Source organism: Balaenoptera musculus, chromosome 4 (assembly GCF_009873245.2).
Source record: "Balaenoptera musculus isolate JJ_BM4_2016_0621 chromosome 4, mBalMus1.pri.v3, whole genome shotgun sequence".
NCBI classification, from domain to species: Eukaryota; Metazoa; Chordata; class Mammalia; order Artiodactyla; family Balaenopteridae; genus Balaenoptera; species Balaenoptera musculus.
This window is the reverse complement of record NC_045788.1, coordinates 89,487,235-89,502,773: the sequence shown is the minus strand read 5'-3', so window position 1 is coordinate 89,502,773 and position 15,539 is coordinate 89,487,235. Positions and strand designations below refer to the sequence as shown.

General features: G+C 40.1%; 1 protein-coding gene across 1 annotated transcript in view; it reads right to left on the bottom strand.

Moving 5' to 3' along the window:
• MYH15 (myosin heavy chain 15) overlaps positions 1-15,539 on the bottom strand; it is a 198,963-nt gene that overhangs the window by 136,440 nt on the left and 46,984 nt on the right. Inside the window, 1 exon segment of the mRNA XM_036851779.1 lies at positions 5,229-5,334. Within this exon segment, the coding sequence (XP_036707674.1) occupies positions 5,229-5,334 (106 nt within the window).

Genomic DNA, 15,539 nt, shown 5'->3' with positions numbered 1-15,539 from the left:
CTACAAACCTGCAGCCTGTGAAAAGGAGACCCCAAGCACAGTAAGTGAAGCAAAATGAGAAGACAGAGAAACACACAGCAGATGAAGGAGAAAGGTAAAAACCCACCAGACCGAACAAATGAAGAGGAAATAGGCAGTCTACCTGAAAAACAATTCAGAATAATGATAGTGGAGATAATCTAAAATCTTGGAAATAGAATGGAGAAAACACTAGAAACATTTAACAAGGACCTAGAAGAAATAAAGAGCAAACAAACAATGATGAACAACACAATAAATGAAATTTAAAATTCTCTAGAAGGATCAATAGCAGAATAACTGAGTCAGAAGAATGGATAAGTGACTGGAAGACAAAATAGTGGATATAACTACTGCAGAGCAGAATGAAGAAAAAACAATGAAGAGAATAGAGGACAGTCTCAGAGACCTCTGGAACAACATAAAATGCACCAATATTCGAATTATAGGGGTCCCAGAAGAAGAAGAGAAAAAGAAAATGACTGAGAAAATATTTGAAGACATTATAGTTGAAAGATTTCCTAATATGGGAAAGGAAATAATTAATCAAGTCCAGGAAGTGCAGAATGCCCCATACAGGATAAATCCAAGGAAAAACACGCCAAGACACATATTAATCAAATTATCAAAAATTAAATACAACGAAAAAATATTAATAGCAGCAAGGGAAAAACAACAAATACCACACAGGGAATCCCCATAAGGTTAACAGCTGATCTTAGAGCAGAAACACTGCAGGCCAGAAGGGAGTGGCAGGACATATTTAAAGTCATGAAAGGGAAAAACCTACAACCAAAATTACTCTACCCAGCAAGGATCTCATTCAGATTTGATGGAGAAATTAAAACCTTTACAGACAAGCAAAAGCTAAGAGAATTCAGCACCACCAAACCAGCTTTACAACAAATTCTAAAAGAACTTCTCTAGACAGGAAACACAAGAGAAGGAAAAGACCTACAATAACAAACCCAAAACAATTAAGAAAATGGTAATAGGAACATACATATTGATAATTACCTTAAATGTAAATGGATTAAATGCTCCAACCAAAAGACATAGACTGGCTGAATGGATACAAAAACAAGACCCGTATATAGGCTGTCTACAAGAGACCCACTTCAGACCTAGGGACACATAGAGACTGAAAGTGAGGGGATGGAAAAAGATACTCCATGCAAATGGAAATCAAAAGAAAGCTGGAGTAGCAATTCTCATATAAGACAAAACAGACTTTAAAACAAAGACTATTACAAGAGACAAAGAAGGACACTAAATAATGAGCAATGGACCGATCAGAGAAGAAGATATAACAATTGTAAAAATATATGAACCCAAAAAAGGAGCATCACAATACATAAGGCAAATGCTAACAGCCAAAAAACGAGAAAACGACAGTAACACAATCATAGTAGGGGACGTTAACACCCCACTTTCACCAATGGACAGATCAACCAAAAAGAAAATAAATAAGCAAATACAGGCTTTAAATGATACATTGAACAGGATGGACTTAATTGATATTTTTAGGAAGTCCCATCCAAAAACAACAGAATACACCTTCTCCTCAAGTGCTCATGGAACATTCTCTAGGATAGATCATATCTTGGGTCAGAAGTCAAGCCTTGGTAAATTTAAGAAAATCGAAATCGTATTAAGTATCTTCTCCGACCACAACACTATGAAACCAGATATCAATTACAGGAAAAAATCGGTAAAAAATACAAACACATGGAGACTAGACAATACACTACTTAATAACCAAGAGATCACTGAAGAAATCAAAGAGGAAATCAAAAAATACCTAAAAACAAATGACAATGAAACCACAATGATCCAAAACCTGTGGGATGCAGCAAAGGCAGTTCTAAGAGGGAAGTTTATGGCAATGCAGTCCTACCTTAAGAAACAGGAGGAATCTAAAATAAACAACCTAACCTTACACCTAAAGCAATTAGAGAAAAAGGAACCAAAAAACCCCGAAGTTGGCAGAAGGAAGGAAATCATAAAGATCAGATCAGGTCAGAAATAACTGAAAGAGAAATGAGGGAAACAATGGCAAAGATCAGTAAAACTAAAAGCTGGTTCTTTATGAAGATAAACAAAATTGATAAACTATTGGGCAGATTCCTCAAGAAAAAAAGGGAGAAGGCTCAATTCGCTAGAATTAGAAATGAAAAAGGAGAAGTAACAACTGTACCTGCAGAAATACAAAGGATCATGAGACATTACTACAAGCAACTATATGCCAATAAAATAGACAACCTGAAAGAAATGGACAAATTCTTAGAAAAGCACAACCTTCAAGACTGAACAAGGAAGAAATAGAAAATATAAACAGACCAATCACAAGGACTGAAATTGAGACTGTCATTAAAAATCTTCCAACACATAAAAGCCCAGGACCAGATGGCTTCACAGCCAAATTCTACCAAACATTTAGAGAAGAGCTAACACCTATCCTTCTCAAACTCTTCCAAAATATAGCAGGGGGAGGAACAAACCCCAAACTCATTCTACAAGGCCACCATCACCCTGATAACAAAACCAGACAAAGATGTCACAAAAAAGAAAACTACAGGCCAATATCACTGAGGAACATAGATGCAAAAATCCTCAACAAAATACTAGCAAACAGAATCCAACAGCACATTAAAAGGATCATATACCATGATCAAGTAGGATTTATCCCAGGAATGCAAGGATTCTTCAATATATGCAAATCAATCAATGTGATAAACCACATTAAAAATTAAAGAATAAAAACCATATGATCATCTCAATAGATGCAGAAAAAGCCTTCGACAAACTTCAACACCCATTTATGATAAAAATCCTCCAGAAAGTAGGCAAAGAGGGAACTTAACTTACCTCAACATAATAAAGGCCATATATGACAAACCCACAGCCAACATCGTTCTCAGTGGAGAAAAACTGAAACCATTTCCTCTAAGATCAGCAACAAGACAAGGTTGTCCATTCTCACCACTATTATTCAACATTGTTTTGGAAGTCTTAGCCACAGCAATCAGAGAAGAAAAAGAAATAAAAGGAATCAAAATGGGAAAAGAAAAAGTAAAGCTGTCACTCTTTGCAGATGACATGACACTATATATAGAGACTCCTAAAGATGCTACCACAAAACTACTAGAGCTAATCAATGAATTCGGTAAAGTAGCAGGATACAAAATTAATGCACAGAAATCTCTTGCATTCCTATACATTAATGATGAAAAATTTGAAAGAGAAATTAAGGAAACACTCCCATTTACCATTGCAACAAAAAGAATAAAATACCTACGAATAAAGCTGCCTAAGGAGACAAAAGACCTGTATGCAGAAAACTATAAGACACTGAAGAAAAAATTAAAGATGATACAGACAGATGGAGAGATATACCATGTTCTTGGATTGGAAGAATCAACATTGTGGAAGTCACTATACTACTCAAAGCAATCTACAGATTCAATGCAATCCCTATCAAACTACCACTGGCATTTTTCACAGAACTAGAACAAAAAATTTCACAATTTGTGTGGAAACACAAAAGATCCTGAATAGCCAAAGCAATCTTGAGAAAGAAAAATGGAGCTGGAGGAATCAGGCTCCTGGACTTCACACACTACTACAAAGCTACAGTAGTCAAGACAGTATGGTACTGGCACAAAAACAGAAATATAGATCAATGGAACAGGATAGAAAGTCCAGAGATAAACCCACGCACATATGGTCACCTTATTTTTGAGAAAGGAGGCAGGAATATACAATGGAGAAAAAACAGCCTCTTCAAGAAGTGGTGCTGGGAAAACTGGACAGCTACATGTAAAAGAATGAAATTAGAACACTAACACCATACACAAAAATAAACTCAAAATGGATTAAAGACCTAAATGTAAGGCCAGACACTATAAAACTCTTAGAGGAAAACATAGGCAGAACGCTCTATGTCATAAATCGCAGCAAGATCCTTTTTGACCCACATCCTAGAGACATGGAAATAAAAACAAAAATAAACAAATGGGACCTAATGAAACTCAAAAGCTTTTGCACAGCAAAGAAAACCATAAACAAGACGAAAAGACCACCCTCAGAATGGGAGAAAATATTTGCAGACAAAGCAACTGACAAAGGATTAATCTCCAAAATTTACACGCAGCTCATGCGGCTCAATATCAGTAAAACAAACAACCCAATCCAAAAACGGGCAGAAGACGTAAATAGACATATCTCCAAAGAAGATATACAGATTCTCAACAAACACATGAAGGAATGCTCAACATCATTAATCATTAGAGAAATGCAAATCAAAACTACAATGAGATATCACCTCACACTGGTCAGAATGGCCATCATCATAAAATCTGCAAACAATTAATGCTGGAGAGGGTGTGGAGTAAAGGGAACCCTCTTGCACTGTTGGTGAGAATGTAAATTGATACAGCCACTATGGAGAACAGTATGGTGGTGCCTTAGAAAACTAAAAATAGAACTACCATATGACCCAGCAATCCCACTCCTGGTCATATACCCTGAGAAAGCCGTAATTCAAAAAGAGTCATGTACCACAATGTTCATTGCAGCTCTATTTACAATAGCCAGGACATGGAAGCAACCTAAGTGTCCATCGAGAGATGAATGGATAAAGAAGATGTGGTACATATATACAATGGAATATTACTCAGCCATAAAAGGAAACGAAATTGAGTTATTTGTAGTGAAGTGGATGGACCTAGAGTCTGTCATACAGAGTGAATTAAGTCAGAAAGAAAAAAACATATACATATATGGAATCTAAAAAAAAAAAATGGTCATGAAGAACCTAGGGGCAGGACGGGAATAAAGATGCAGACCTACTAGACAATGGACTTGAGGACACGGGGAGGGGGAAGGGTAAGCTGGGACGAAGTGAGAGAGTGGCATGGACATATATACACTACCAAATGTAAAATAGATAGCTAGTGGGAAGCAGCCGCATAGCACAGGGAGATCAGCTCGGTGCTTTGTGACCACCTAGAGGCGTGGGATAGGGAGGGTCGGAGGGAGACACAGAGGGAGGAGATATGGGGATATGTATACGTGTAGCTGATTCACTTTGTTATAAAGCAGAAACTAGCACACCATTGTAAAGCAATTATACTCCAATAAAGATGTTAAAAAAAGAAAGAAAATAAAAAATAAAAACATGTTTAAAAAAAAAAGAATGCCAATGAAAAACTGCCTTGACAGCTTGGTATCCAGGGCCCTGTTGATACATGCCACCAGCCACTTAAACATTCTCTCAGAGATTGACTTAGACAAGGCACCAACGTCATAGGTCACCTGGAAATCACATTGAAAGTATTCCTTCGTCTGACAGCAGTGCTCATTTTGATCCTGGGCATTCTCTATCAGCAACCACCTTCTAGTAAAACCAGCATATTTATCTGTGGTTCTACCTTTATGCTGAATATAAGAGGAAAGGAAGAAAGAAGCAAGGAAGGGAGGAAAGCAAGAAGGGAGGGAGAGAGGTGAAAAGCGGAAGAGAGGTGGGGAACGGAGTTGAGCTAGCCTGGGGTCTCCCTACCCAACACTCCTGTGAGAGATTCGTGTTCCTATCACTAAAGGACCAAATATCCTGGAGTAGTGTGGCAACATGGTCTAAAGCCTTGTTGTTCAAAGTGTGGTCCTAAGACCTGCACCGTCGGCATCACCTCAGAGATTGTTAAAGATGCTAACTCTTGGCATCTCATCCGAGACCTATTTTTTTTTCTTTTTATTTATTTATTTAACACCTTTATGGAGTATAATTGCTTTACAATGGTGTGTTACTTTCTGCTTTATAACAAAGTGAATCAGCTATACATATACATATATCCCCAATTCTCCTCCCTCTTGCATCTCCCTCCCACCCTCCCTATCCCACCCCTCTAGGTGGTTACAAAGCACCGAGCTGATCTCCCTGTGGTATGCGGCTGCTTCCTATCTATTTTACATTTGGTAGTATATATAAGTCCAAGCCACTCTCACTTCGTCCCAACTTACCCTTCCCCCTCCCCTTGTCCTCAAGTGCATTCTCTACATCTCCGTCTTTATTCCTGTCCTGCCCCTAGGGTCTTCAGACCAATTTTTTTTTTTTTTTTTAGATTCCATGTATATGTTTTTCTCTTTCTGACTTAATTCACTCTGTATGACAGACTCTAGGTCCATCCACCTCACTACAAATAACTCAGTTTCGTTTCTTTTTATGGCTGAGTAATATTCCACTGTATATATGTGCCACATGTTCTTTATCCATTCATCTGTCGATGGACACTTAGGTTGCTTCCGTGTCCTGGCTATTGTAAATAGAGCTGCAATGAACATTGTGGTACATGACTCTTTTTGAATTACGGCTTTCTCAGGGTATACGCCCAGTAGTGGGATTGCTGGGTCATATGGTAGTTCTATTTTTAGTTTTCTAAGACACCTCCATACTGTTCTCCATAGTGTCTGTATCAATTTACATTCCCACCAACAGTGCAAGAGGGTTCCCTTTTCTCCACTCCCTCTCCAGCACTTATTGTTTGCAGATTTTTTGATGATGGCCATTCTGACCAATGTGAGGTGATACCTCACTGTAGTTTTGATTTGCATTTCTCTAATGATTAGTGATGTTGAGCATCCTTTCATGTGTTTGTTGGCAATCTGCATATCTTCTTTGGAGAAATGTCTATTTATGTCTTCTGCCCATTTTTGGATTGGGTTGTTTGTTTTTTGATATTGAGCCACATGAGCTGCTTGTATATTTTGGAGATTAGTCCTTTGTCAGTTGCTTCATTTGCAAATATTTTCTCCCATTCTGACGGTTGTCTTTTTCTCTTGTTTATGGTTTCCTTTGCTGTGCAAAAGCTTTTGAGTTTCATTAGGTCCCATTTGTTTATTTTTGTTTTTATTTTCATTTCTCTAGGAAGTGGGTCAAAAAGGATCTTGCTGAGATTTATGTCATAGAGTGTTCTGCCTAAGTTTTCCTCTAAGAGTTTTATAGTGTCTGGCCTTACATTTAGGTCTTTAATCCATTTTGAGTTTATTTTTGTGTATGGTGTTAGGGAGTGTTCTAATTTCATTCTTTTACATGTAGCTGTCCAGTTTTCCCAGCACCACTTCTTGAAGAGGCTGTTTTTTCTCCTTTGTATATTCTTGCCTCTTTTATCAAAAATAAGGTGACCATATGTGCTTGGGTTTAACTCTGGGATTTCTATTCTGTTCCATTGATCTATATTTCTGTTTTTGTGCCAGTACCATACTGTCTTGATTACTATAGCTTTGTAGTAGAGTCTGAAGTCAGGGAGCCTGATTCCTCCAGCTCCGTTTTTCTTTCTCAAGATTGCTTTGGCTATTCAGGGTCCTTTGTGTTTCCATACAAACTGTGAAAATTTTTTGTATGTATACTTCTGTGAAAAATGCCATGGGTAGTTTGACAGGGATTGCAGTGAAGCTGTAGATTGCTTTGGGTAGTATAGTCATTTTCACAATGTTGATTCTTCCAATCCAAGAACATGGTATATCTCTCCATCTGTTTGTATCAAGTGGGATAAACCCCACTTGATCATGGTATATGATCCTTTTAATGTGCTGTTGGATTCTGTTTGCTAGTATATTGTTGAGGATTTTTGCATCTATGTTCCTCAGTGATATTGGCCTGTAGTTTTCTGTTTCTAAGACTGTCCTCAATTCTTTTCATTCTCTTTTCTTTATTCTGCTCTGCAGTAGTTATTTCCACTATTTTATCTTCCAGGTCACTTATCCATTCTTCTGCCTCTGTTATTCTGCTATTGATTCCTTCTAGAGAATTTTTAACTTCATTTATTCAATAATGTTCATCATTGTTTGTTTGCTCTTTATTTCTTCTGGGTCCTTGTTAAAGGTTTCTTGTTTTTTCTCCATTCTATTTCCAAGATTTTGGATCATCTTTACTATCACTACTCTGAATTCTTTTTCAGGTAGACTGCCTATTTCCTCTTCATTTGTTTGGTCTGGTGGGTTTTTACCTTGCTCCTTCATCTGCTGTGTGTTTCTCTGTCTTCTCATTTTGCTTAACTTACTGTGTTTGCAGTCTCCTTTTCACAGGCTGCAGTTTCATAGTTCCAGTTGTTTTTGGTGTCTGCCCCCAGCGGCTAAGGTTGGTTCAGTGCGTTGTGTAAGCTTCCTGGTCGAGGGGACTAGTGCCTGTGTTCTGGTGGATGAGGCTGGATTTTGTCTTTCTGGTGGGCAGCACCACATCTGGTGGTGTGTTTTGGGGTGTCTGTGACCTTATGATTTTAGGCAGCCTCTCTGCTAATGGGTGGGGTTGTGTTCCTGTCTTTCTAGTTGTTTTGCATAGGGTGTCCAGCACTGTAGCTTGCTGGTTGTTGAGTGGAGCTAGGTCTTAGTGTTGAGATGTAGATCTCTGGGAGAGCTTTCGCCATTTGATATTACATGGAGCTGGGAGGTCTCTGGTGGACCAATATCCTGAACTCAGCTCTCCCACCTCAGAGGCACAGGCCTGACAGCCAGCTGGGGCACCAAGACCCTGTCAGCCACATGGCTATCGGAAAGTCTGATGTCTTCTGCCAGTGTTCAGTAGGTGTTCTGTAGGAGTTGTCCACATGTAGATGTATTTCTGATGTAATTTTGGAGAGGAAGGTGATCTCCACGTCTTAATCCTCCACCATCTTGAGGGTCTCCCCCCATCCCAGACCTATAAATCAGAATTTGTACTCTAACACAATCCCCTCTGACTCCTACACACCATAAAGTCTGAAAAATACTGGTAGAGTAGGTTAGGAATCTCGAATCCCCAGCCCTTGTCCTGCTGCTGCTGTTGCTAATAAATTGTATAACCTTTGGCAAGTGACCTAACCTCTCTGGGCTGCAGTCTCTTCACCTGAATTATGCTCTTGAAGATTCTTTCCAGCCTCAGCTTCCACCTTCTTTATTATATTAGTTCCCAAGGCCATTCTCAACTCTGTGCAGGGAGAATGGCAATTTAGTGCATCATTCTGACTCAGATTCTCCTACTGTAAAACTCAGGCTGCATTTCCCCTCCCTGGAGGTGTGTGGAAAAAGCTCTCTCATAACCTACTAGGGAGAGCTCCAACCTCTGTGCCTGATGCTGCTGTACAGATGCAGATCCTGTTGCCATGATGCAAAGGCACTGCTGTAGTAGCAGGTTTCTGATAGACTCCAAGTAGGAGTGACTTTCAGCTGGACAGTCTCAAAGCCTGGAAGCAGAATGTGCTCCAATGACTTAACATTTAAAATAGGCCTATTGCATCCACCCTTTAGCTGCCCAGGAGAGTGAACACAGCAGGAGCCAATTTGTGTCTGGTAGTGATTTAGTTATGAGTCACTCACTCCCTGATAAGTTATCTTGAGTCATTTCCACAGTAATCCATAAGCCGGATGGCATCACAGTTTTTTATTATTGGCGTCAAGAGCACACCCGAACAAATAAAGCACCAGGAATGATTTTTATCCTCCAGAGCACTGAGGAAATCACTCTCTGTCTATAGCAGTCACTTTGAAAGTTAAAAAGAACATGACTAACTTGCTCACTCCCTTTTAATTCCCTAAATACTTGAGAAGTGGGAGTGGGAGAGAAACTGGCCATGGGTGGGGAGTAGCAAAGAAACAGGAAGAAAGCCTGAAATTGTAGCAGATGAAGAAATGGATGGTATGATGTGTGTTGAATCAATGAATAAAACTGATAATCCAATATCCTGCTCACCAATTAATCATTTTCATCACTTTCTGTCCAATGAAGGATGACAGAGGTAGGAAAATCTACATGCCCACTTTTCAGGGACTAAATGGACCCATGTCTGAGCTCTTTTTAAAATAACCTCACAGAAGACTTTGATTACTTGGGGGTCGAGAGTATATGATAGAAAAAAACAAAACTGAAAAGAAATGGAGTCAAATAGCCATATTTTTAACCACCTTGATCCCTCACTTTCTCATCTGTAAAATAACAATATTAAAATATTCTTGTCTCATGGTTGTTGAGAGAGGTTCAATGAGACAGTGGATGTAAATATACATAGCACAACATTTGGCACTTAGCATCCAATAAATGTTAGTTCCCCCTTTCCCATCCCTTTTCCACTTTTATCACTTCCTCACCCTCAATCCAGTATTTATTACCCATGTTGCCTTGAGCAGTTAATCGTTCTAAGGTTCACTGTCTTTAACTATAAAATGGAAATGTAAATAAGATCAATTTTGCAGGCTTGCTGTTAGATTAAATAAGCTATCCATACAAAGCACATAGCATAGCACCCATAGTGAGCATTCAATGGCTACTGATTATTATTATTGTTTGATCATTATTAATCTTTTTAAAGTAAAATAACTTATTTCTGATCAGCACAGTTAGAACTCTCCTGGAATCATAAAATACTAGGTCTGAAGAACCTTAGTTCCTGATAATCACGTATAGTGCCTCTCAACTCGGGATGGTACCTTCCCCTAAAGGAGGTGGGCATTCGGAAACAGGGTGGGCATTTTTCCATTGTCATAGTGACTGAGAGTGTTACTGGTATTTAGCACCTTGGAGCAGGAATGCAAAACCTCCTACAATGTGTGGACACGCTCATACACGAAGAATTATTCCCTTTAGATGCCAATCACCCCACCACTAAGACACACAGAAGATTTTAACTTCTTCATGGGGTGCTCAGAGTGATGCAGTATTTGACCAAAGTCCCAGAGTTAGTTAGCATTAGAGCTAGAACTAAATTTTGTATAGCGTGTTAACACTGCAAGAATTTTTGCCATCTTCTGCAATTGTCATCAACAGCATATACATCTCTATTCTTAGCCGTGACAATTGTCTCTATAAAGTCAGTACAATTCCTAAGAAAAGAAAAGCCTTACAGTGTGCTTTCTTACTCTGTCTCCAGGAGATGGAAGAAGAGAGAGAGAGAAATAGAGAGAGTGCATGAGCAAGAGGGAGAGTGGGGGAGGGAGGGAGAGGATGGAGGATGAGGGTTTCTTTTCTTTTACTGTTGAATAATAATATATTAGCTTGCTTCACTGATTCCATTATAGTAGAGGCTGGGGTAGTAACTCAGTCCCTGAGAACACAATATTAAAGAGACGAAGGTTTGATTTCAGTCCTCCTATGGGCTCATTAGTTTTACACAGAGCAAGTCCTCTTCTATAATCATAGCATGTCATGCAGGCATGTGGTGGCGAATGTCTTAAAAGGCAAGAAGCTGCCAAACACCTCTAACCTCACTACCAAGAAATAGCTTAGCTACTTGTCCTGCTGAGTATGGTTCAACATCAGCTCAATATTTTGTTTATTTTAACATTTATGGCTGTGATTAAATGGCCACTGTCTTGAACGAGCGTGGGTGAGGGGCTGGTGAGCGCAGGGAGCTTCCAGGTGCTGAGTGAAGAGGTGTCTCTGAGGTCCGTGAAGAACAATCAGGGATCAGGGTCTTTCAAGGATGTAACTGTAGACTTCAGCAGGGAGGAGTGGCAACTGTTGGACCTTGCTCAGAAAAGTCTATATAGGGATGTAATGCTGGAAAACTATTTCAACTTGATCTCAATGGTGTGTCAAGTTCCCAAACCAGAAGTCATTTTCAACTTGGTGAAATATCAAGCCAGAGCCGTCTAGAATACATAGGAAGTACAGAATGGCTAACATACACCTCTGGAAAAAAGAAACATAGGCGGATCTTGAAGATAGCAGAGGAATAAGACGTGCAGATCACCTTCCTCCCCACAAATACATCAGAAATACATCTACATGTGGAAAAGCCCCTACAGAACACCTACTGAACGCTGGCAGAAGAACTCAGACTTCCCAAAAGGCAAGAAAATCCCCACATACCTGGGTAGGGCAAAAGAAAAAACAGAGACAAAAGAATAGGGACAGGACCTGCACCTCTGGGAGGGAGCTGTGAAGGAGGAAAAGTTTCCACACGCTAGGAAGTCCCTTCACTGGTGTTTTGGAGCCAGAGAGGAGAGCACAGCAACAGGGGTGCAGAGGGCAAAGCAGAGAGATTCCCACACAGAGGATCAGTGCCAACCAACACCCACCAGACTGAGACGGTTGTCTGCTGACCCGCTGGGACAGGTGAGGGCTGGGAGCTGAGGCTTGGGCTTCAGAGGTCAGACCCTAGGGAGTGGACTGTGGTTGTCTGCATGAAGACAGCCTGAAGGGGGCTAGTGCACTACAGCTAGCCAGGAGGGAGTCCGAGAAAAAGTCTGGACCTGATGGAGAGTTAAGAGACCATTGTTTTGGGGTGTGCAAGGAGAGGGGCTTCCTGCTCCATGTGCGCACAGATGGCAGAGCACCACCTAAGTGAGCTCCAGAGACAGGCATGAGCCATGGCTAACATCTTGGACCCCAGAGGCAGGCACAGACCGCTATTACTGCCACCACTGCCACCAAGAATCCTGTGTGCAAGCACAGGTCACTACCCACACCCCTCCGGAAGCCTGTGCAGCCCGCCACTGCCAGGGTCCCATGATCTAGGGTCACCTTCCCTGGGAGAACACACGGTGCACCTCAGGCTGTTGCAATATCATTGCGGCCTCTGCCACTGCAGGCATGCCCCGCATTTCAATTATGACTAACATACCCCTCCCTCTAACCAGCCTGAGGGAGTAAGAGAGCCCTAATCAGCCACTGCTTTAACCCCTCCTCTCTGGGTGGGGAAGAGATGCCGGAGAGCGGCCTACACACAGAGGTGGGGCCAAAGCCAAAGCTGAACCCCAGGAGCTGTGCAAACAAAGTAGAGAAAGGGAAATTTCTCTGTGCAGCCTCAAGAGCAGCAGATTAAATCCCCACAATCAGCTTGATAAACCCTACATCTGTGGAGTACCTGAATAGACAACAAATGTTCCCAAAATTGAGGCGATGGAATTTAGGAGCAACTGTAGCCTTGGGGTTTGCTTCCTGAGTTTGATTCGTGTTTATCTTAGCTTAGTTTTTAGTGCTTGTCTTCATTGGTGGGTTTGTTTACTGGTTTGGTTTCTCTCTTCCTTTTGTTTTTTTCTCTTTTTGTGAGTGTGTGTGTGTATGTTTCTTTGTGTGATTTTGTCTATTTAGTTTTGCTTTTACCATTTGTTTTGGGGTTCTGTCTGTTCATTTTTTTTTCTTCATTTTATTCCACGCCATGCAGTTGGCAGGGTCATGGTGCTCCAGCCGGGTGTTGGGCCTGAGCCTCCAAGTTGGGAGAGCTGCGTCCAGGACACTGGACTGCCAGAGACCTTCAGAGTCCTTCCAGTTCCACGTAATATAAACTGGTGAGAGCTCTCCCAGAGATCTCCATCTCAACATTAAGACCGAGCTCCACCCAATGGCCAGCAAGCTCCAGTGCTGGAAACCCCATGCCAAACAACTAGTAAGACAGGAACACAGCTCCACTCATTAGCACACAGGCTGCCTAAAGTCATAATAAGTTCAAAGACACCCCAAAACACAACACCAGATGTGGCCCTGCCCACCAGAGGGACAAGATCCAGCCACACCCAAAAGAAGACAGGAACCAGTCCCCCCCCACCAGGAAACCTACACAATGCAGTGAACCAACCTCACCCACTGGGGACAGACAAGAGAAATAAGAGGAACTACGAACCTGCAGCCTGCAAAAAGGAGACCGCAAACACAGTAAGTTAAACAAGATGAGAAGACAGAGAAATATGCACCAGATGCAGAAGCAAGGCAAAAACCCACCAGACCAAACAAATGAAGAGGAAATAGGCAGTCTACCTGAAAAAGGATTCAGAGTAGTGATTGTAAAGATGATCCAAAATCTTGGAAACAGAATGGAGAAAATAGAAGAAATGTTTAACAAGGAACTAGAAGAACTAAAGGGCAAACAAACAATGATGAACAATACAATAAATGAAGTTAAAAATACTCTAGAAGGAATCAATAGCAGAATAACTGAGGCAGAAGAATGGACAATGACCTGGAAGATAGAATACTGGAAATAATGGCCACAGAGCAGATAAAGAGAAAAGAATGAAAAGAATTGATGACAGTCTCAGAGACTTCTGGAACAATATTAAATGTACCAAATTTTGAATTATAGGGGTCCCAGAAAAAGAAGAGAAAAAGAAAGGGACTGAGAAAATATGTGAAGACATTATAGTTGAAAGCTTCCCTAATATAGAAAAGGAAATAATTAATCAAGTCCAGGAAGCACAGAATGTCCCACACAGGATAAATCCAAGGAGAAACACGCCAATACACATATTAACCAAACTATCAAAAATTAAATACAACGAAAAAATATTAAAAGCAGCAAGGGAAAAACAACAAATACCACACAGGGAATCCCCATAAGGTTAACAGCTGATCTTAGAGCAGAAACTCTGCAAACCAAAAGGGAGTGGTAAGACATATTTAAAGTGATGAAAGGGAAAAACCTACAACCAAGATTACGCTACCCAGCAAGGATCGCATTCAGATTTGATGGAGAAATTAAAACCTTTACAGACAAGCAAAAGCTAAGAGAACTCAGCACCACCAAACCAGCTTTAAAACAAAAGCTAAAGGAACTTCTATAGGTGGGGAAAAACAAGAGAAGAAAAAGACCTACAAAAACAAACCCAAAACAATTAAGAAAATGGTCATAGGAACATACATATCAATAATTACTTTAAATGTAAATGGATTAAATGCTCCAACCAAAAGAAACAAACTGACTGAATGGATGTAAATCAAGGCCCATATATATGTTGTCTACAAGAGACCCACTTCAGACCTAGGGACACATACAACCTGAAAGTGAGGGGATGGAAAAAGATATTCCATGCAAATGGAAATCAAAAGAAAGCTGGAGTAGCAGTTCTCGTATCAGACAAAATAGACTTTAAAATAAAGACTATTACAAGAGACAAAGAAGGACACCACCTAATTATCAAGGGATCAATCCAAGAAGAAGATAAAACAATTGTAAATATTTATGCACCCAACAAAGGAGCACCTCAATATATAAGGCAAATGCTAACAGCCATAAAAGGGGAAATTGACAGTAACACAATAATAGTAGGGGACTTCAACACCCCACTTTCACCTATGGACAGATCATCCAAAATGAAAATAAATAAGGAAACACAAGCTTTAAATGACACATAAGACTAGATGGACTTAATTGATATTTATAGGACATTCTATTCAAAAACAACAGAATACACTTTCTTCTCAAGTACACATAGAACATTCTCCAGGATAGACCATATCTTGGGTCACAAATCAAGCCTTGGTAAATTTAAGAAAATTGAAATCATATCAAGTATCTTTTCTGACCACAATGCTATGAGACTAGATATCAATTACAGGAAAGCATCTGTAAAAAATACAAACACATGGAGGCTAAACAACATGCTACTAAATAACCAAGATATGACTGAAGAAATCAAAGAGGAAATCAAAAAATACCTAGAAACAAATGACAATGAAAACGCAATGACCCAAAACCAATGGGATGCAGCAAAAGCAATTATAAAAGAGAAGTTTATAGCAATACAATCGTACCTCAGGAAACAAGAAACATCTCAAA